The 24,334-nt window shown below is 36.4% G+C and overlaps 1 protein-coding gene across 1 annotated transcript in view; it reads left to right on the plus strand.

Moving 5' to 3' along the window:
* The window catches only part of ELP6 (elongator protein 6), a 115,008-nt gene extending 90,980 nt beyond the window's left edge, over window positions 1-24,028 (plus strand). The window contains exon 6 of the mRNA XM_090016931.1: window positions 23,181-24,028. Coding sequence (XP_089873057.1) covers window positions 23,181-23,315 — 135 coding nt within the window. The 3' untranslated portion in view covers window positions 23,316-24,028. The remainder of the gene's footprint in view (window positions 1-23,180) is intronic.
* The last annotated feature ends 306 nt before the right edge of the window (window positions 24,029-24,334 follow it).

Raw genomic sequence — 24,334 nt, forward strand, 5'->3', positions numbered from 1 at the left:
ATAAAAAAAAGATTCTTTATAAAAAAATTAAAGTAAAATAAAAATAAAACTAGACTAAGTCTATTTAGCTAGTAATAGTCTTATTTAGACGAAAGTTTGGTTCTAAACAATATTTTATTCATTTAAAATATTTCCTGTGAATAATTTTATGACCAAAATACCCTTTTAAGAAATTATTCCGAAAATCATTAAAATATGTCTTGTTAAGTTTGAAACACATAAAAAACACCTAAATGAGTTTGTGACTCTTTAAAATGATCAATTTTTATGATAATTGAATATTTTAACAATATTTTATCTACAAAAATTATTGAAATGGAAATTTTACCCTTTGTCAGAAATACATAATTAAGCATATAAAACATCCAAAATTGAGGTTTAAAAGATGAAAGTATATTTTTAACTCGAAGTTACAGTTAATCCTTTATTTATTTAAACTCTAAAAAATTTACAGGTTTTACATCAACAAAATGTATTTTTGGGTATCTCAAAAAAATCCATATAGTAGAGACCTCTTTCTCTAATCAGCTTCTTTGACTGACGATCTTGCACCCAATATTCATTTGAAGAAAATGAGATATTACAACCATAATCGGATATTTGGGAGACAGATAGAAGATTCAAATTTAATTTGATAATATATCTATTTTTTAGATTTTTTTTTGTATTTGAAAGATTTTTCTCAAAATTTCTATTCCGTTGATTTCAAGATATGTACCATCGATAGGCAAAACTTTTGACACACTTAGAGTTATTATGACATTCAGATAAAATATCATGATTTGGAGTCATGTGAAAAGATGCACCAGAATCAAGAAAATTTACCAAGATTGGTCTAAGATGAGACCACGACTCTAATTGAAGAAGAAAATCATCTAATAAGAGGTTGTACCAGTTGAGATAAGGATTTAGCTATTCAAATGGATGTATCTTGAGAAGTATCATCATCCTTAGTCTCTTGAGGTGTTTCAAACGTAGCCACTTTATTCTTCGTATAATATTTTTCATCATTTTTCCTTAGTTTGATACAATATGACAAATGATTTTTCTTTTGTTGTCATAGTCATGTTGAATTCGGCTAGGGTTTCAAGTAAAACAGGAGAGAGGAGAGAGAGAGGAGAAAGAATCATTAATTCTCATTAGGTCTAATCTCACTTAAATAGAGAGATTAGACAAGAATATATTATTTACAATAATACCCTTTGCTACAATAAAATAAACGAGATAGATCCAACCTATTTAATAGTTACCAAACTACCCTTAATGCACATGTATATATATTGTGGCTGTTTCTCAACACTCCCCCTCAAGCTGGAGCATATATATCAATAATGCTCAGCTTGTCACAACATTTTGAAAAATTAGAACTAGCTAGGGGTTTGGTGAAGACATCAACAATTTGGTTTTCAGAAGATATGTGCTTGGTACAAATGTACCTCGTCTGTACCAGGTCACGTACATAGTGACAATTCACCTCAATATGCTTTGTCCTTTCATGAAACACTGGATTATTGGCAATATAAGTAGCAACGCTATTATCACATATCATCACCATAGGTAATGAAACTTTCACTTGGAGATTTGTCAACACAGATTTAATTCACATCATCTCTGCAGCAGTGTGAGCCATAGCCCGATACTCAGACTCAACGCTCGACCTGGCAACAACAATTTGTCTCTTACTTCTCTAAGTAACCAGATTCCCTCCAACAAACACACAAAATCCAATTGTCGACTTTCTATCAACAACCGACCTTGCATAATCTGCATCTGAATAGGCAGTAACATCTAAAAAAGGGTTTTGTTTAAACCATAGTCCTTTACCAGGGGAGAACTTTAGATAATTGAGAATCATCATTGCAGCCTCCCAGTGAGCCTCTGTAGGTTTGTCCATAAACTGACTTATCTTGCTCACGACTAAAGATATGTCAGGTCTGGTCACAGTCACATATAATAGCTTACCAACCAAAGAGCGATAACGACTACTTTCCACACACTCTGATTTTTCATCAAACAGATGAGCCTTAGGATCCATAGGAATCCTTGCAGGTTTGGCCCCCTAACATCCCTGTCTCCTTCAGTAGGTCCAAGACATATTTCTGCAGTGACAAAACCAATCCTTCTCTACTCCTTGCAACCTCTATGCCTAAGAAATATCTTAGTGGTCCTAGATCCTTAGTCACAAAGTGTTTCTGAAGATGGGACTTTGTCTTAGAGATGTCTTTTTCACTGCTTCCTGTGACTATAATGTCATCAACATATACTAGCATAACTATAATCCCTGTAAAAGTCTTTTTCATAAAAAGAGACTGATCAGAGGCTGATCTGGCAAACCCAAATGCTGACATGACTGTGATCGTTGCAAAAATTTTTCTTTTTCCTTTTTAGGGGAAGAGAAAACTCTCGCAAGGTCCACTTGACCTTTTGAAAAAGATTTTGAAAATTTACTCGCTTTCGTTTTTAGAAAAGTGCGAGAAAATGAAGATATGGGGTTCGCTCGTCGGTACGATGTTCAACCATTCCTGGTGCATTTACCAGGGATAATTGAACCAATGATCGAATTTATGCATTTGCTTTGCCTAAATTTGCCTAAGAAATTATTCTAAGTCCTAAATGCACATTGAATCAGGCTTGTGCTATGAATTTGAACTTGAAGATATGTATGCTTTTGGAAATGCTTCAGAAATTTGGATTTTTCAAGTGATTTTGAAATGGATTTGAAAATATCCTTTAAGAAATGACTTTGAAACTCAGAAATCGATTTTGCATTGAGAAGTTGGAACTTGAAATGGATTTGAATTGAAAGCTTGAAATTTAAAGATTTTGAAATTGAATACAAAGTTAAGTTTTGAAATTTGAAATCTGAATTGATTTGAAATAGAAAATCGAATTTGGAGTTTGATTTCTGAATTGAGAATTAAATTCAGAAATCAAACTTGGAATTTATATTTGGAATTTTAGGATTTGAAGTTGACAATCAGAATTGGGTTTGATATTGAAATGGAACTTTTGATTTGAAATTAAAATCTGAAATCGAAAAATGAGTTTTGAAATTTAAACTAAATAAATTGAAATTGAGTTTGAGTTTGAAAATTGAATTCAACTTTGAAATGGAATTTTGAAGTTGAGTTTTTGAATTGAAAATGAAAAAAAAAAATGAAATTGAAGTTTTTGAAATTGAATTCAAAGTCAAATTTCAAAATCTGAATTGATTAAAAAATCCAAATTTGAGTTGATTTTTGAATTGAGAATTGGACTTTAGAAATCGAATTTTGAAATTGAATTTGGAATTAAAAGTTGAAATTAAAATCAGAATTAGATTTGAAACTGGAAATTGAACTTTGAATTTAAAATTGAAGAATTGAAATCTAAAATGTAATTGAATTTGAAATTTAAACTAAAGAAATTGAAAATTGGAATTTTGGAAATGAAATTGGAACTTAGAATTGAAAATTCAAAATTTGATTTGGAATAAAGATTGAGAATTGAAATGAAATTCAGAATTAAGAATTGAATTTTTAGAATGGAAAATTTGAAAATAAAATTAGAATTCGAAATTTGGAATAAAGAATTGAATTTAATATTTGAAATTGAAATGAAATTCAAAGTTGAAAAAAATGGAAAATTAGAAATAAAAATCGAAAATTGGAAATTGAAAATAGATATTTCAAATAAGATTTGAAATTGAATGAAATTGAAATTGAAAAATAACTTTGAATTTGATAATGGAAATGGAAAAATGACTTTGAATTCAGAAATAAAAATTGTTTTTGAAAATCATTTCGAAAATCACTTGAAAATTTGAAAATAACTTGAAATAAGTTAAAAAAATGATGCAATTCTATCTTAAATGATGAATATGCTTGTAGAAGGGAGCAACCACTTGTGTAGAGAGAGAGAGAGAGAGAGTCGGCTGCACAGAAAACTAATCACGTTACATTCAGATTAGGGCTTCTCTCTATATTAAATAGAGAGAGGCTAAAAGGAAAAATTACATGTAAGTCTTTATGAGAACAAAATTTCAAAAGACCTCTAATATAAAAGAACTTAAACTAAAAACCACCTATTCTCAACACTCCCCCTCAAGCTGGAGCATAGATATCAATCATGCTCAGCTTGTCACAACATTTTGAGAAATTTGGCCTAACAAGAGGCTTTGTAAACATATCTGCAACTTGTTCTTCCGACTTTAGGTATTTGGTAGTGATATGACCAGCTTGAATCATATCTCTTACATAGTGGTAATCAACCTCAATGTGCTTTGTTCTCTCATGAAAGACAGGATTGTTTGCTATATATGTTGCCGCTTTGTTATTGCACATCATGGTCATTGGAGAGAAAACCTTCACCTGGAGATCATGAAGAACAATGCGAACCCACATCAATTCAGCAGCTGTTTGGGCCATAGCCCGATATTCTGATTCTGCACTCGACCTGGAAAACCACATTTTGTTTCTTACTTCTCCATGAAATCAAGTTGTCTCCCAAAAACACACAGAATCCTGTGGTAGATTTTCTATCTACTACAGATCCAACATAGTCAGCATCAGAATAGGCTACTATATCCAGAGTTCCACCTTTCCTGAACAATAACCCCTTTCCAGGAGAGGATTTTAGATATCTGAGAATCATTATGGCTGCATTCCAGTGTACCTCAGTTGGTTTGTCCATAAACTGGCTAACTTTGCTTACTGCTAAAGCAATATCCGACCTGGTAACAGTTACATATAATAGCTTCCCTACTAGGGAGCAATAACTTTTGCTATCAACTGGTTTTGACCCTTCTTCAAACAACTGAACTTTATGGTCCATGGGAATATTTGCTGGTTTAGCTCCCAACATGCCCGTTTCCTTTAATAAGTCAAGAACATACTTCCGTTGAGACAAAACCATCCCTTCACGACTCCTAGCAACTTCTATACCCAGAAAATACCTGAGTGAACCAAGGTCTTTTGTAACAAAGTGTTTTTGAAGATGAGCCTTTGTGGCTTCAGTAGCTTTCACATCATCTCCTGTAAGAATGATGTCATCCACATATACCACCATAAGAACTATGCCAGAGCTAGTTTTCTTTATAAATAGTGTATGATCTGCTGCTGATCTATTAAAGCCAAAGCTTGACATCGCTTCAAACAACTTTTGAAACCTTGCACGAGGACTTTGTTTCAAGCCATAAATCGCCTTTCTCAATCTACACACCTTCTGACACTCCCCCTTAGCCTCAAATCCTGAAGGTTGTTGCATGTAAACGGTCTCAGATAGATCCCCATATAGGAATGCATTTTTCACATCTAATTGGCACAAGCTCCAACCATGCTGAACAACTACTGAGAGAACAAGACGGATGGTACCCATCCGTGCAACAGGAGAAAAAGTTTCAAAGAAGTCAATACCATATGTCTGAGTATACCCTTTCGCTACTAATCTGGCCTTGTACCTTTCAATAGAACCATCAGATTTGTACTTTATTGTATATACCCATTTACATCCAACAATGTCAGCATCTGCTGGGGAATCAACTAGATCCCAGGTATGCTGAGATACTAAAGCATTCATTTCTTCTTGCATAGCCAGCTTTCAGCGATTATCAAGTTCTGCCTGTTGATAGTTCAGAGAAATAGTTTCAGCAGATAAGGCTGAAATAAAAGACTTCATCTGATGCCCAATTCTGGCATGGGAGACAAAATGAGATATGGGATATAAGGTGCATTGTCGTGTCCCCTTTCGTAGAGCAATAGGCCTGTTATCATCATCCTGAAGATCACTATTGTCAGTAGAACTTACCTCAGGAGAAGAAGAAGATGAAGGCTCTTGCGGAGGTGGAGCTCTACGCACATATACCAATGGAGGATTATTAAATCTGGAAGAGGATGAAGTTTGGTTCAGTAATGAGGGCACATATTCCAAAGGAAAATGAGGTATAGGTAATGGAAAAGACTCAGCTGGATCAACCTGCAGCAGGGAACTGGGAATAGAGTAATATGGAGAGGATTCTAAGAAAGATACATCCACACTGACATACTCTCGGCGAGAAATAGGATCATAACATCGATAGCCCTTTTGATTTTTTGGATAACCTATAAATATGCATTTTGTAGCTTGAGCGGCTAATTTATCACGGTCAGGGCCAAGTTTGTGTACAAAACAAACACATCCAAATATTTTTGGTGAGAAAGAGAAAAGTGGGGCATTAGGTTTTAGGATATATAATGGAATTTGATCACCCACAGAAGACGAAGGCATGCGGTTGATCAGATAGCAAACAGTGGTAATCGCATCACCCCAGTATAACGCAAGAACATTGGATTGAATCATAATGGTCCTGACAACATCAAGCAGGTGCCGATGTTTGCGCTCAGCCACCCCATTTTGTTGAGATGAATAGACACAGGAAGTTTGTGGTTGGATGCCATGATCTTGGTAAAATTGTAACAGACCTTTTGATTTAAACTAGAGAGCATTCAGTGCGAACAATCTTGACAATAGATTCAAACTGAGTTTTTATTTCAAGAATTAGGGATTTGACAATACTTGGAACTTCTGATCGTTCTTTTATTAAAAATACCCATGACAACTTAGAGAAATCATCAACAATAACAAGATAATAACGACACTGAGTCCTAGTAGGAATCTTACTAGGACCCCATACATCTGCATGAAAAAGTTTAAAAGCTTTATTACTAAACTGACTCTGACTCGAAGGGAACGAACTTCGATGATGCTTTCCCAATTGACATGCTTCACACTGAAATGATGTGGTGGAAGGAATTTGAGGAAAGACCGAACGAAGCTTTGACAAAGAAGGATGACCAAGACGACGATGCCACTGAACATGACTGAATGCGTGTTCCACTGCAGCATGAACATTACCCATTTGATGATGTAGATAGTAGACTCCATTTTTTTCATAGCCTCCACCAATCTTTTTTCTTGTCAGCAAATCCTGAAAATGACAACTCATCGGATCAAATATTACTATACAGTTTTGCTCTCTTATAAGGCAACTAACAAAAAGTAAACTTTGAGGAAAGTTTGGAGCATAAAGAACATTTTGCAACTGTAATGAAGAGGATATAGAAATATTTCCCTGACCAACGACCGGGGAGGAACTCCCATCGGCTAATGAGACTCCTCGATGAGCATTAATATCCTTTTTATCTGAGAAAACAAGTGAATTTCCACACAAATGTCTGGATGCACCAGAGTCAATAATCCACTTACTGTCAGTCGGATGAAGATGATTTCCGGTTGAATAGGCAACACCAGCTACAGGAGGAGTGAAAATGGAACTCAAAGGACGAAGAGCTATCAACTCATCATATTCAGCACGACTGAGGGTGATACTACGGTCACTTGCAGAGATATTCTCCTGTACGTTTGTTGTCTCGATAGTAGTAACATTTGCTTTAGGAGTATATGACTTTGATGAAGAAGAGGTTGGCCGACCATGCTTATCCCAGCAACGATCTTCTAAATGTCCAGATTTTCCACAGAATGTACATTAAAGCTTTCCTCTGCCTCCCATACCACGTCCACGTCCTCGTCCTCTGATATTCTGAGTATTTCCACGCCCATAACCAGATGAGACAACAAGAGTAGATGACTGAGTCACAGGCTGAGATTGTGGCAGAGAGATCGCAAGTCTACTCAGACGATTGTATGCATCAACAAGAGTGGGAACATCTGATCCAGTCAACATTTGAACTTTTGCAACAAAAAATTCTGAAAAAAGACCTGTAAGAAAACGAGCAACCTTGGTTTGTTCTTGATGATCCTTTTGCTTCGAGCAACAAAGAGGCCTGTGAGCATTAAGTTTTTCAAACACAACTTTGACAGAGGCATAGTATTGGGCCAAGGTCTGATCTCCCTACTGCAAATTATAAATCTCTGTTCTACTTGCAGGATACGACTCACATTAGTTTCTTGTGAGTATGTATCACGAAGATTGTCCCACATCAATTTGGCTGTATTATAGTAGATCAATCCATCTGCAATATGGGGTTCGACACTATTCATGATCCATGACATAACTATGTCATTATCTTCATCCCAAGTAACATATTTTCCCAATTTTTCAGGGGGTTCGTCTTTCAACAAAATATGTTTTCGACGATGTCCAGATACCGACATCATAAAAGTTCTGGACCACCTGGCATAGTTGGTTTCATTCAACCTTACGGAAGAGCCGTACGAGAAGGGGTTGGCAAAAGCCTTATACTCCCCAATCTGTTCCATTTTAGAATCATATTTCGAATGTTCAACTATACTGCTCACTTGAACAACAAGTATTCAAGTAGAATTTTCCAACATTGTAAGGAATCAGCCCTGCTGTTTCCAAAAAAAAAAACAGCCCACAACCAGCAGAGAATCACTCCTGTTGCTTTCACGACAGAGGGATAGCTTAAACTAACACAGCACGAAACAAAACTCGACACAGCAGGGAGTAACGACCATTGCTGCACCCAAACACACCACGACCAACGATAAAATTCAGTTGCAATACAAATGATCACGACAACTGCTGTTCCCCGAGCATATAAGGCATAAAGGCCAATAAGTCTTCAGAAGACCATTAAATAGATCAATCATATCTCGATCACATGCAGAAAACACAGGAAATAAATTTTAGAATCACGGCAGGCACGCAATCAGCACAGAAAAATGAAAAATCACGGTTGGCACGCAGTCAGCACAGAAAACATGACAATCACAGCTGGCACGCAGCAACACAGAAACTTGTTGCGTGACCCAAACAACAGGAACAACCAATAGCACGTCAATCACGGCAAGCACGCAACAGCAGGAACTCGTCAATGTCCAGGAACTCACGACAGGAGATCACGAAAAAAAAAAACTCCCACGAAGAGAAAAAAAACTCCAGATTCAAAAAAAATGGTTACAGCTCCAGGAAATCACGACAGGAGCTCCATCCTTAGATCTGACGACAGATCTGGGTAACATCCCAGATCTGTTATCAGATCTTCCACAATAGTGCAACAGCAAACCTGATTTCACGCAGTCTGGTTTTTTTTTTTCTCTCGTTGGTGAAGATCAGTCCTCTCGTGATCACGCTCCCGAGATCGAGGGCTTTGATACCATGTAGAAGGGAGCAGCCACCTGTGTAGAGAGAGAGAGAGAGAGAGAGAGAGAGAGAGAGAGAGAGAGAGCTGCACAGAAAACTAATCACGTTATATTCAGATTAGGGCTTCTCTCTATATTAAATAGAGAGAGGCTAAAAGGAAAAATTACATCTAAGTCCTTATGAGAACAAAATTTCAAAAGACCTCTAATATAAAAGAACTTAAACTAAAAACCACCTATTCTCAACAATGCTATTTCTTTGAAAAATCATTTGAATTTTAAGGAAAGTTTCATACTTTATAGAATTAAAAATAAGATTAATTTTCATATATTCATGACTAGGGTCACAAATATACTTTAAATGAATCTTTATTTAAAATTCTGATAAAGAAAAAGAATGAAAAGATTTTGTGCCTTTATAGAATTAAAACAAAATTAATTTTAATATATTCATGACTAGGGCCACAAATACATTTGTTATTAATCTTTATTTTAATTCAAATAAAGGAAGAAAAGAGAATTATGAAAGAAATGATAAATTTCGAAAATGACCTAAAAGTGTAGGTCAAATTTTTATTTAATAAATAATAATAATTCTAAGTATTATTCATATTTCGACTAGGGCCGAAAATACGAACTTTACTTAGCATTATTTACCCTTTATTAGATGGTGCACATGCCATTCGTGTTTCCATAGTGTATTTAGAAATAAAGGAAAATAAAATGCAAGGAATTAGCATGAAATTGATTTATATGCTCATTCATTCTAAACTAAGCATAAAAATAATATTCTCATTAATACAATTATTACAACCCTTGAATGAATTACAATAATTAAAAAGAAAGAAAAAGGAAATCCTACAAAATGAGCAAACATGTTAGAAATAAATGTAGGCATTTATGAATTTGCTTCAATTATTGAAAAATTGAAGAAAATCCACAATTTAGCCTTTTTATGCTTTAAAAAATGAAGAAAAATCCATAAACGTGTTAAAAATTGATAAAATTTGATGTGAAGGTTTCTAATAACCTTAGAAGGGTCCTAGAATAAAAAAATGTAGATAAAGATTGGAGAAAAATTCGAATTTGGGTTCTTTATCCAATTAAAACAAGATATTTCAAAATCAAGATACGCAAATCGTCCCTGTCTGAGTATTTCGAATGAATGGAAGCCTAAAACAACTCAAATTGAGCTGAAAATGATTCTATGGATTCCTAACTCATTAGGGAAACATTTTCCTTTTACAGATCTTGAAAATAAGTTTTAAAACTCGAGATATGATTGAAACATTTGAAGAATAAATTTTGAAATCAGGAAATTGAGTTTTGACAGACAAGTTTTTGTAATTTTGGAGTTTCAGAGGCTAAACTGATTCAATTTTTCCTAAATTTATGGGAGAAGTTGCTCAGTTCAATCATGAAACATTTTCAATTTATAGATTTGGAAAATGAATCTTGGTTTGGAAATGGTGACTTCGAAAAGTCACTATTCCATTTCAAGAATTGAACCTGTTATAGAAATGGGGATTCTGTAACCAGTTTCGGTTTTTGACAGATTTGAAATATCAAAACAACATAAAAGTTTATAAAATTTGATATGAAAAAATTAGACACATAAAGGAAGAAAACCCTTTTTATAATTTTGGAAAATGATCTCCTGTTGACTCTAGAAAAATGGACTAAAACCTGTGCAACTCAAATAATGTAGAATGACAGGGATCTGATTTTCAATCAAAATTAGACATAAAATGATCATAGAAATCGCTAAAAATTGGCAGGAATAAACTAGATTCAATTACGAAGACACCACTTTTTACGGATCGAAGAGATCTCCGACTAGGGAGATATTATTCTGGCAAGTTGGCCCTGATTCGAGTAGCGATTTACGCAAATCGGTGCAAATCCAATAACAATTTGCACAAATCGAATATCGATTTATGCAAATCGAACGACTTACTAACTTCAAATCGAGATAACGATTTGCTGAATACAAATTGAGATAACGATTTCACAAATCGAATTGCAATTTATGTAAATCGAATAGCGATTTGCGCAAATCGAATAGAGATTTGCTAAAAGAATGTCGCAAATCGAATGACGATTTGTTGAAAAAGTGCAACAACTATGATATGAAATCAAAATATATACAAAATTGTCTATACAGAATCAGAATACAGGGTTTCGAAACTTAATCAAAATAAAATAAAAATGGACCATAGAAATTTCTGAAAATTGGCAGAGATAAACTAGACATATAAATGAAGAGAACCTTTTTTACAGAATTGGAAAATGATCTCCCATTAGGGAGATATGATTGCAACAATTCGATCGTAGATCTGAGCAACGCCTGAGGTTGCAGACAGACATCGTTTCGGTTTTAAATGCAAATGAAATAGAAATCGATCATAGAAATTGCTAAAATTTTGTATGAGCAAACTAGATTCAATTTTGGAGACACCACTTTTTACGGATCAGAGAGATCATCTCCGGTTAGGGAGATATCACTCCAGCAAGTCGGTCCTGATTCTGCTAAAATCTTGACGGTGCAGAATAACAGGTTTTGAATCTCGATTTTTAAAGTGGGTTAAACGAACTCAGAATGATCTGATTTTTGGTGGAGATTCTGAAAACATATGCATGAAGTTGCAGTAAAAAATTCAGATTAAAATGAACCCTAATTACAGGTGAATTAATAGATTTAAAACGGGCAAAAATTGAAAATATCATCTAAACATGATTGAATAGAATAACATCTCATTAATGAATTGATCTAGTGATCAAGCATGAGATCTATCATTTCAAATCATGGATGATGATGAAAATGATGCAAAAAAAGAATTAAAACATCTAAAAATCAAATTGAAAGCATTGGGACATAAATTGAAATTGATTTAGTCCATTGAATATGAGATTTGATCTATAGACGATCAAATCTCAAAATTCTAAGGGCTTGAATGAAAATGCATAGATTAATGATCAAAATGCATGGATTAGATGATCTAAATTGAGATTCAAATACATTAAATCCATAGTGCTATGCATTGAATGAAATTGAAAATACAAGGAAAAAAAAATCTAACTATGGAAATTAAAATTACAAGAAATAAAAAAAAATCAAAAGAGGGAAGGAGGCCTACCTTGGGCTGAAGAGGGCTTGAAGCTTCTCCAAAAATGGCGTCAACTTCAAGGAGGAAGGAATGAGAGAGAGGGAGAAGAGGAGAAAGAGAGAATTCTTTTCATTCTCTCAATTTCTCAAATTTTCAACTTATCAAAATCGACCCCCATAAGGGGTCTATTATAGTTGAGCTTGGGGGCAATATGGGCATCCCCAAAGCTCAAAATCAATTGGAATAGGCTAATGTGGCAATCCCAGAGGGCCCAAAGTTGGCTCCAACCCCATGTGGGATTTCCTAGTTTATTAAATGGGCAAAAATGCCCTTTGTCAAAAATCTTGACCCATGGTACCCTTTTGCAAGAGGGTGCCCATGTGTCATTTTCTAGTTTTGTAGATGGGCAAAGAGGGCATTTTATTGAAATTTTGACACATGGCATCACCTTGCAAGTGATGCTCATGTGGTTTTAAAAAGCAAAAGGTTTTTTAAAGTTATATTCAAAACAATTTTGATTTTGATTTTGATTTTGATTTTTGAAAATACCAAGTGGCGCTCCTCTTTGAAAACAATATTATTTTTAAGATTTTGAAATTAAGGTAAAAAAGAGAAATAACATATGAGAAATAAAAAGGAAAAATTGGAAATAATTGGATTAAAAAATCCATTTTTGATTTTCGAAATCCAAATTGGGTTAAAACCGGATCCAGATTGAATTTTGAGAAACTTTGCAAAAATGTTGATTTTGGATTTTGAAATTCAAAGATTATTTTTGAAATTGGGGATAAAAATTGGATTTTGATTTTGAATTCGAAATCCCCAAATCGATTCTGAATAAAATTTGGATTTTGAAACTGGATCTGGATCCATTTTGATATTTTGAAATCCAAACTGAATTTTGAACTGGATCTAGGGTATTTTTCAAAAGAATTTTTGCAAAATGATGGATTTTGAATTTGAAATTCATGAATTGATTTTGGAATTAGAATAAAAATTGAATTTTGAAAAGGATCTGGATCCGAGGTTTTGAAAAAAGATTGGATCTGGATCTCGATTTGAAGAAAATTGGTTCGAAAAATGGGAATCGAACCTTTAATATAGATTTCTAAAGAATTGAAAATGGAAAAACCCCAAATTTATAATGAGAATTGGGATTTTGATTTTGGATCCAGTTCAGAGAATGGATTTGAATCTTGGATCTGAATCAGAATCAAAGTGAAATTGAATCTCAGATGTTAGATTAATCTGAATTCAGAAATTGATTCGATTAAACTTTTGAACGGATCAGAAGGTGGATCCAGATTGAAATGAATCCGAAAATGGTTTAATTGGATCCTGGATATCTGATGAGATATTCCAGGTTTCAAAGAATGAATTGGACTCTAGGTATGGATTTCTGAATGAATCAGATGAAAATCCAGGTTCGGAATGAAATTAGATACAAGATTCAACATTGGATCCAATATCTGAATAGAAATGGATTGGATCTCGGATATTGATAAGATGTTAGATGAAGGAATTGATCTAAGTCTGAATTGAGATTTGTCCCAGTTTAGAAAAATGTCAGAAACAATGCCCTGAAGAACTTTGTATTTTTTTGTTTTCGCCCTACAGGGGTAGAAACACAGTACAAAACTGGTCTGAACTAATTTGAACTGGATACGATCAGAATGATCTGAATTCGAAGCCAATTATACTCAAATAAACTAAATTCAGAGCCAGAAGATTAGCTCAACCGACTGGAGTCAGCTCGATTTGGACTGAATTGAGCTCAAACGAGCTAAAATGAGCTGAAACAAAGGTTTGAGTAACTTTGAACTGGAACTGAGCTGTTCGAACTCCTGGTGAACTTAGATTAGACTCACTGGGATGGGATCTAATGGATTTGACTAACTCGGGGGTAGTTTGGTTAAGATTCGAGCTAAAATGAGCTTATTTCTCCTGAAACGAGCTAAATTAGCTGAAATGGTCAGAAATGATCAGACAAAAAGGCTAAGGGTGACTTAGGGGTAAAATGATATTTTTATTATCAAAATGGGGTAAACTGACCTCTAGACTGGAGTGGACCTAGGGGGGGGCTCTATATCGCCCTGCAGGGGACTGACATATGTGAACAGAGATGTCCGTAATGAACTTGAAAAATTTGGGGTGTTTACAATGACCTTAGCCAGCTTGGAGAACTACACACGGGAACTCTGTTTAAGACCATAGATTGCCTTGTTCAACTTGCATACTTTCTGACACTCCCCTTGAACCTCAAACCCTAGAGGTTGCTGCATGTAAACTGTCTCCTCCAAGTCCCCACACAAAAAGATATTTTTCACATCAAGCTGACATAGAGACCAACCATGGTGCATTGCAACTGACAAAACAAGACGAATAGTCCCAAGGCGAGCAACAAGAGAGAATGTTTCAAAGAAGTCCACTCCATAGGTTTGAGTATAGCCTTTAGCAACCAGGCGGACTTTAAACCTTTCAATCGATCCATCTGAGTTATACTTAATAGTATAGACCCATTTACAACCAACAATATCAGCCTCATGCAGAGGATCGACTAAGCCCATGTTCCCCGAAAAAGCATTGCATCCATTTCATCCTGCATGGCCTTCGCCCATTTGGGGTTTAGAAGAGCTTGATGATGATTGAGGGGAATGGATGCAGCAGATAATGCTAGTACAAAATTTTTCATATTAACACCAAGTCTTGCCTAAAAAACAAACTGAGAAATGGGGTGAAGCGTACACTGCCTTTTTCCCTCTCGAAGAGCAATAGGTAAATCACCATCAACAATAGGCTCTTCAGTAGGATCAAGAACACTTACCTCTGGAGAAGCTGATGGCAAGGGCATAGAGTTGGGTGGAGCTCGATGTGTGTACACCACAGGAGGATTCTTGTAACGAGACGTAGTCAGACATGGAACAAGTGGCTCAAGACAGACATACTCTAATGGAAAAGGAGGGACATGAAGAGGAAAGGAATCACCTTGACTAGCATGTAATATCAGAGAATTACTAGAAAAATATGGGATAGACTAAAAAAAGGAAACATCTGCACTGACATACTCTCTCTGCGATAAAGGATCATAACAACAATATCCTTTTTGGTGCTTGGGATACTCAACAAAAACATATTTTATAGACTGAGGTGACAATTTATCTCAGTTGGGACCAAGTTTATGAACAAAGCACATGCAACCAACCAAATACCTTTGGAGAGATAAGAAAAAGAGGAGCTTCAGGACTGAGAATTTGAATGGGAATACGATCCCCTACAGAAGTTGAAGGCATACGGTTTATTAGGTATCCCACAGTTAGAACCACATCTCTCCAGTAGGACGCAAGCATATTAGACTGGATCATGAGGCAACGGGCGACATTTAGAATTTGTCTATGCCTGCGCTCAGCTACTCCATTCTGTTGCGAGGTATCAGGACAAGAAGTCCGAGGTTGGATTCCAAGATTTTTGTAAAATTATAATAATTCAGAGGATTTGAATTCAAGAGCATTGTCAGTGCGAACAACTTTGACGCAAGAGTTAAACTGAGTTTTTATTTCAATAATCAAGGATTTGAGAATAATGGGGCCTTCAACCCTATCTTTTAACAAGAATACCCAAGATAATCTGAAAAAATCATATACAATGACTAAATAATAACGACACTTATAACGACTATGAATTCTACTTGAACCCCAAACATCAACATAAAGAAGATCAAACAAATTCTGACTCGAAGGACTCTGACTAGACGAAAATGAACTCCCGTGATGCTTCCCAAGTTGACATGCTTCACACAACAGGGTAGTGGACGACGAGATATGAGGTATAACTCTATGCAATTTCAGCAACGGAAGATGACCAAGACGATGATGCCAAAGCAGCGGACTAGAAGAGGACTCAACTGCCGAATGAACAGATCCAACTGGTTGGTGTAAATAATAAACTCCACCTTCCTCATAGCCTCCACCAATCCTCTTCCCCGCTAGCAAGTCCTGAAAAGTGCAGCAGGCAGGATCAAATATTACTCTACAATTCAATTCTTTGACAACACGACTAACAAATAACAAATTTTGAGGGAATGAAGGGGCATGAAGAACATTTGATAACTGAAGAGTAGGGGAGATAGCAATATTTCCCTGGCCAACAATGGGAGAGGAACTTCCATCGGCAAGAACTACCTTTTTATGCTTAGCAACACTATTTAAATTTGAAAAATCACATGAATTTCCACACAAATGTCTAGATGCCCCTAATCAATAATCCATCTACTACGTTGGCAAGATAATCCATCACCTGCAGAACATGCAACATCAGCCATGGGAGAAGAACTAGATGAACGATGGGCTAACAGATCATTATACTCAACACGAGCAAGTGTAACCGAATCACTAGGAGGAACAACGAGAGACTCAGGTTTGGCAACTTGTGCCGTAGGAACAACTTTAGCTGAAGGTGCAGAAGGTCGTCCATTCTTGTCAAAGCATCTGTCTTCTAAATGCCCAAATCTCCTGCAGTAGGTGCACTAGAACTTGCCTCTTCTTCATGTGCCTCGACCACATCCACGACCCCGTGTATTAGGAATAAAACCTCGGCCTCAGCCATAGGAACAAACAAAGCAGAGGTTTGTGATTCCGATTGGGATGAAGGAAGGGTCATGGCAAGCCTGCTCAGTCGATTGTATGCCTCAGCAAGAGTGGGGACATCTGAGCCCGTCAACATCTTAACTTTGGCAACTGAGAATTCAACTGACAAACGAGTAAGGAGCCGCGCGACCATGGTGTGCTCTTGGTGTAGCTTTTGTTTATCACAGCACAATGGTCTATGTGCATTTAATCTCTCAAAAGCTGCTTTCACAGAGGCGTAGTATTGGGCTAGAGTTTGCTCTCCTTGCTGCAATTGATAGATCTCTTGCTCCACTTGAAGAATACGACTTACATTAGTTTCTTGTGAGTAAGTATCTCACAAATTATCCCACATTTGTTTTGCAGTTGTGTAATAAATTAGCCCATCAGCTACAGAAGGTTGCACACTGTTCATAATCCATGGCATGACAATATCATTATCCTCTTCCCATGTCACATATTTTCCCGTTTTGTCTTTAAGCTAACTTTCTAACAAAATATGTTTTCTGCGATGCCCTGAGACAAACATCATGAACGTACGAGACCATCTAGCATAGTTGGTCTCATCCAGCTTTACGGATGATCCATAGGAGAATGGATTTGCAAAAGCTTTATAATCAGTCATTGAGTCATTCTTCGAATATGTTTGCTGCGTTTCAGCCATGTGATTGGACCGTAGATGTGTTCCACTGCACAAACACTCCCACACAACAGTCTGTCGCAAAAAAAAATCTACTCTTCTGTGAAAGAGTGCAACCAATAACCAATTATAACTTAGTTAAAACACGACCTTGATACTCAGATTTGAGATGTCCACCAACGACTATGTATTTGACCAACATCGATCTACAACTCCAACACTAATAGATCTGATCAGATTTAAGAGACGCTGATCAGATCTGATTTTCCACCCGATCGGCAACTTCCATTATTAGATTTAAAACCACCACCCACAAACACTTCCATCGACACAACAGATCTGATTTAGATCACAAAGAGAAAGGCTGCGACAGGCAACATGAAACCCACAACCACGACAACAAGTAGATTTGAAACACCCAAATCTGAACGCAGACTTGGATCATAAAAAAACTGCAACATTCAACTTCAGATCGACACCCAGATCTGAACGCAGAATTGGATAAAAAAAACTGAGACATTCAACACCAGATCGACTTCAAACAACGACTGCAATCTTTACATACCAGATGACCACAATGCTGAAATCACATACTTCCATCCGTCGACTGACCTCCACACTGATGTCGACAGTAGATCTCTCGTCTACGTCCACACCATGAACAAAACTTGACGTCAGATCCAAGAATCTGGCATCAGATTCAAGTTGCAGGCCGGAAAGAAAAAAATCTTTCTGCTCCCACGCGTAAACCTAGTTGCTACATATGGTTTGAGCAACTAGGTTGCAGCTGCCCAAGGAGGAGAAACTCGATCAGATCACACGCCCAGATCTGTAATATGCTCTGATACCATGTTGAAGTCGGCTAGGGTTTCAAGTAAAACAGGAGAGAGGAGAGAGAGAGAAAGAGGAGAAAGAATCGTTAATTCTCATTAGGGCTAATCTCACTTAAATAGAGAGATTAGACAGGAATATATTATTTACAATAATACCCTTTGCTACAATAAAATAAACGAGATAGATCCAACCTATTTAATAGTTACCAAACTACCCTTAATGCATATGTATATATACGGTGGCTGTTTCTCAACAAGTTATTTGGATCCAGGCCTAGAGACAACCAACATGGATTCTTCATCATTCTTATGAGAAATTTTCTTCAACCTATTCTCTTACATGCTTAGTTCATTTTGAAGGATTCTTTTCCATGTTTTTCTTGAACCTCGCCATACAAATGTGTTCTACGTGTTTGATTTTATAGGAATGAACTCTTGTATCATTTGATTCCGATGCGCAGGTAGGTTTTTATAAGGTTTGAAAATCGACCGTGTAAAATTTTTATAAATATCATAAATATTCAAGGCTTAAAAAATCATATTTTTTTATAAAAAAAACACGATCCAAGTGTCATTTTCTAGCAATTTGACCATGCTGAACACATCTCCATGGTCAAGGTCAACAGTTCTGTTTTGCACAAAATCGATGCGTGATGCTCGTATGTCCCACACCATTCAACAATACACTTGTTCGATGTTATTCCTTTTTGTATATATATATATATATATATATATTGTGTAACTCAAATATGTTTTCAGTATGAATCAAGATTTTCATAGTTTTTTTTTTTTTACTTTTTTCGAAATTTCACCATACGGGTGTGATCTAGACGTTTGGTTTTATAGAAATAGATTCTTGGATCATCCAATTACTATGTATAAAAAGGATCTTTTAAGGGTTGAAAATCAATGGCTTAAAATTTTCATAAATATTCAAGCATAAAAAATCACATTTTTTTATCTGATTATGATGATCCAAGAGTTTATTCCTAGCAAATGGACCACGTCGAATGCATCTACAAGGTTAGATTTGCAAAAAAAACCTATGAAAATCTTGATTCATACCAAAAAACATATTTGGTTGGTAAATGTATTCCGGTTTCCGTATATATATATATATATATATATATATATATATGTATATATATATATATATATATATATATATATATATATATATATATATATATATATATATATATAAAGAGAGAGAGATAATAGCTGCCTACATTGATCCGTGCCTACCGCCTACGGGGCTTTTGAAGGTTTTTTTTTTCATGTTTTTCTCAAACCTAGCCATGCAAATATGTTCTACGTGTTTGATTTTATAGGAATGGACTCTTGCATCATTTGATTCCTTTGTTCAGGTAGGTTTTTATAAGGTTTGAAAATCTATGGTGTAAAATTTTTATAAATATCATAAATATTCAAGGCTTAAAAAATCATGTTTTTTTTATTGAAAAAACATGATCCAAGTGTCATTTCGTAGCAAATTGACCATGCCGAATGCATTTGCATGGTCCATGGTCAGATTTGGGAAAAACTTGGAAACCCCTCCTTCATTCATGGTAGGCAGTAGGCACCTAAGACCATAGGAAGCTAGTCCTCTCTCTCTTTATATATATATATAGATAGATAGATAGATAGATAGATAGATAGATAGATAGAGAGAGAGAGAGAGAGAGAGAGAGAGAGAGAGAGAGAGAGAGAGAGAGGTGTAGCTCCACAATCCATAGGAGTGCAACCCTGAATGGAACGACGCTCAGCGTTTTTCCTGCAAAAAATGCTAAAAATATCATTAAAAACACAAAAATTCCCTTTTAGCGGCGGTTCTCGACCGCTGTTAAAGTTCCCGACAAAAACTGGGGCCTTTAGCAACGGTCAAAAAACTATCGCTAAAGGTCCCAATTTCCGTTGGGGCCTTTAGCTGCAGTTTTTGACTACTGCTAAAGGTCCCAATTCTGCTGCTAAAGGCTCCAACGAAAACTGGGACCTTTAGCAGTGGTCAGAAACCGCTGCTAAAAACACTTTTAACTATTTTTTGCATTGGCTGTCCATCGCATGGCCAACGCAATTGTGCAGGTAGCTAGCTGTGCACCTAAGGGTTGCACAACTACCACTTTCTATATATATATATATATATATATATATATATATATATATATATATATATATATATATATATATATATATATATATATATATATATATACTATGTCACAGGGATTCGGCCAACCAGGTGCTACACCCGCATCGACGCGATGCGGCACCCGGTGCGGTCAACCTGACTCTGGGTGCGGTCAACGCACCCAGGGTCATTTTTGTCCAGTTTTTAGACTAAAAAAATCCCTGATGAAAAGGGTTGCGAAGAGGAGGATTAGGGCACATTTTTTTTGCCCTAATCTTCCCTTCCTCTCCTCCTAAAGCCGAACCCCGACGCCGCTGCCGATCGCTTTGTCGGACCTTTCCAGGTATGCCCCCGACTCCTTATGCTCTCCTCCTCTCCTCTTCGTCTTCCCTCTCACCCTCTTAGAATGTCGGGGAGGGGCCCGACGTTGTCGTGGCTGCAAGCGGTGCTAATTTGCCACGAGGTGCTTGGGTGCTCGACTTCTCAACATGTCCATCGTGCACATGGTTGTGTGCACGACTTGTGCTTCTTGGGTCTCTGCGTTTGCTTTCCCTTTGCCGCAGTGGAATCGTGTCCCTACTCGGTGCTAACAGCTCAACTGCAAGGTTCCTTGTGGAACTTGACAGAGGGCTTGGACATGCAGTTTGGCAGGCCACACTGCAACGTGTTGTTGTTGTTGGTTCCCTTGCCGCTATGTGGGCTTTCGGATGTTCGGTATGTGTCGGCTCAGGTGGGGAGCCGAAACGGCTCTTTCCTGCACTGATATTTTCAATGTTGGAATCAACGGATGACGCTTCACAGTTGTTAACTGATAAAACTTAAAAATTATAATATATATATATATATATATATATATATATATATATATATATATATATATATATATATATATATATATTGCCGCACCCCCGCACTCAAGGTTTTTGAAAGTGCCGCACCCGCACCCATGTGACATATATATATATATATATATATATATATATATATATATATATATATATATATATATATATATATATATATATATATGGTGGATATTATGGTCTCTGACCATGCGACAATCTTATTAGTTAAAGTCCTGCTTTGGTGCGTAGGTGGACACCAAGGTTGGTATTCTATATTTGTCTTATAATATTTAAATTAGGTCTCTGTGCCCCTTGGTGCGGATTTTGAGGTCTCTAAGCATGTGAAAATCTTATCAATTAAAATCTTGCCTAGGTGCGTAGGCAAGTGCTTAGGTGGGGAACACTAATGTTGGTATTTTATATTTAGTTTTTTATAATATTTAAGCCATTATAATTAGGGGTGTCAACAGGTCGGGTTTGGTTCAGATCCAGGTGGAACCAAACTTGGACCAGATTTTCGGGTATGATATCGGGTCTGGACCTGTGTCTAAGCGGGTCTACTATAAGAGAAACCATACCCGAACTCGATAAGAACTACATGAACCAGACCCAGACCGTACCTAGTAAAATAATATTTTTTATCATTTTTACATTGAAAAAGTGCGGGTCTTAATCGGAACTCGAGTCGCGCCCGGGTCTGGTATAAAATTTCACGAACTATACCTAAGTCCATGTATTAATCGAACCTTCGGGTCTGGACCTGGGTCTTAATCGAGTCTTCTTATTTGTCACCATACCCGGACCCTATAGGGTTTGGTCTGGGTCGGGTCCGAGTAAACCCGACCCGTTGACACCCTTAATTATAATCATGTTTTAATTATGTATTTTCTATTTTGTAACATTTAAGCTTTTCATTTTTTTATGATTTTTTATTCAAATAATTATGATCTTTTGTGGGTCTCTAGGTGACACGTAGGCACTTGCTTAGCACCTATGGGGGCCAATGCCTAGGCATCACTTAGCACCTTTGACTACTAAGGTGACAACCTATGACCTGCAAACTGGTTTCTCTAGCATCACAAGCAATTATGACTTTGACACTTTTTTTTCTTAGTGTCAATCATGCAATGTAGCAAAATCACTCATTTGGTCTTGTTTTGGATAGTGTTGCATGTGAACCACTTGATCTTTGTATCATAATCAGTCTAACCTCTGCTTGAAGTGTGTCTTTTATTGTGTGTGTATGTGTGTGCATGCATGCACACCTGTGCCATACCCCTTGTGGCTTTTCAAAACTGCATGTCTAATAACTGTGTACACCTTATTGCGAGCACTCTTTTTATTTTAATTTTTAATTATCTACTGGTTTAGCCATAAATAGTAGGGCAAGGAATAGTTTTTTTTTACTGGTTATTAACTCGTCCAACTATAAAGGATCAAGTACACATGATGTCAACAGTTACATAAATATCAATCAAAATTAAACCCGAAGGCCTTACGATCATACAAAAAGGTGTACACATTACTGTAGCTATTGCACTGAATGTTCACGACTGACAGGAATTCAGTATCCGTTGTCACTTGTTGCCTTCTGGTGTTAGAAAATGTTATTCAAAATGGAAATCAGTAGGTTCTGCGGGCAAATTCCTTTTAATTGTGCTTACTATTATTTCCATGCTGCGATAAACTGTGGGTATAATATTGGACCACATAAATTTATTTATTGACCTAAAGGCATTTTCCACTATGGACAGCGTCTTTTTTGCGGTTATTGATTATCTCATATTTTGTTTGCTTTATGCTGCATCCCTGTCATGCTAATGTAGCCAGCTAGCATGTCAATCTGCTAAGCATATATTGGTAACCATGTTTGATCTTCAATGGTTTATTTCTGGATATGTGATTCCTAGGTTTTATATTTCAGATGACAGTTGAGAGAAAAGGCATCTTCAATGAACAAGGGCATCTCAGTAGTAGGCTCCATAACTTTCACTTCAGAATCAGGGAAAACTGTGCTGAATACTTTCATCCTGGAAGTCAGATTTCAATGACCCTGTAAAGTCATTTATTCATCAGTTCGTTTTCTAGATGGCCATGATCTTTCTTTTCTTTTCATGCTGAGGAATGCACCCTAGATCGAGCCACGTCAGGCTCACCTGCATGGTAAACCCGGGAATGAAATTGACCTGATATTTTCACACTCCTGGTAGAGTTACAGGCACACCCTCCTTCTGGTGGTTTGAACTCAGGATGTCCAGAGCTTCCAGATGTTTGACTCTCTCCCTAGCCAGGAGGACCTCAACCACGGGGGCACCATAACCAAATTTTAGATGGTTGTATAATATGAAGCCACCATGACCAAATTTTAGATGATTGTATAATATGAAGCAATTGACTTCCTTGACCTTCAGTTTAGCAAGAGCAGCTCACTTCTATGGCCTTAATCTCATTTGTTTTGAGTAGCAGAGACCTGTTTGCCTCACGGTTGATGTTGGTGGTTAGCTTAAACAATGATTTTGTGAACAAAAGGAATACTTTTTTTAGCTTTTTGGTTTATTTAAGTTCTGGACACAAAGATGCAAGAACAGTATCACCTTGTAGATGCTGCCAATAGCAAGAGAAACTCCACAGTGGAGAGCGCCTCAAGAAAGTAATGATTCAGCTATGGTGGAAAGGCTCTAGGAGCCTGTCTTTATGAATTGTAAGCACATGGATTTTGTGGGGTACCTGAATTGTTCATTTATTTGCCTGGAAACATGTCTCTGATTGCAACTCTTGACCTGATGTTGTGTGTTGCTAAAAAGGGTTCTGTGTAAATGGAAACACAAAATCAAAAGAAATATTTTAGGATTTTGCAGTTGGTCAAATTCGTTTATTTCCCCCTTTTTTTGTCTTTTGCAGCAACTGAAAGGGCTTATGTCATCTGATGCTTCTGTAAAGTTTTCTTGAATCCGATTCAACCTTCACTCGTGATAGAATAACTGGTTCTTTTGTAATTGAAAAACCTATCTTGCAAGTCAGGTTACACAAAAATAATGAGTATCGAAATAAATGTGATTTCTACTCAATAGTTCTATA

The sequence above is a fragment of the Nuphar pumila genome, chromosome 9 (assembly GCF_984573655.1).
Source record: "Nuphar pumila chromosome 9, dmNupPumi1.hap1.1, whole genome shotgun sequence".
NCBI lineage: Eukaryota > Viridiplantae > Streptophyta > Magnoliopsida > Nymphaeales > Nymphaeaceae > Nuphar > Nuphar pumila.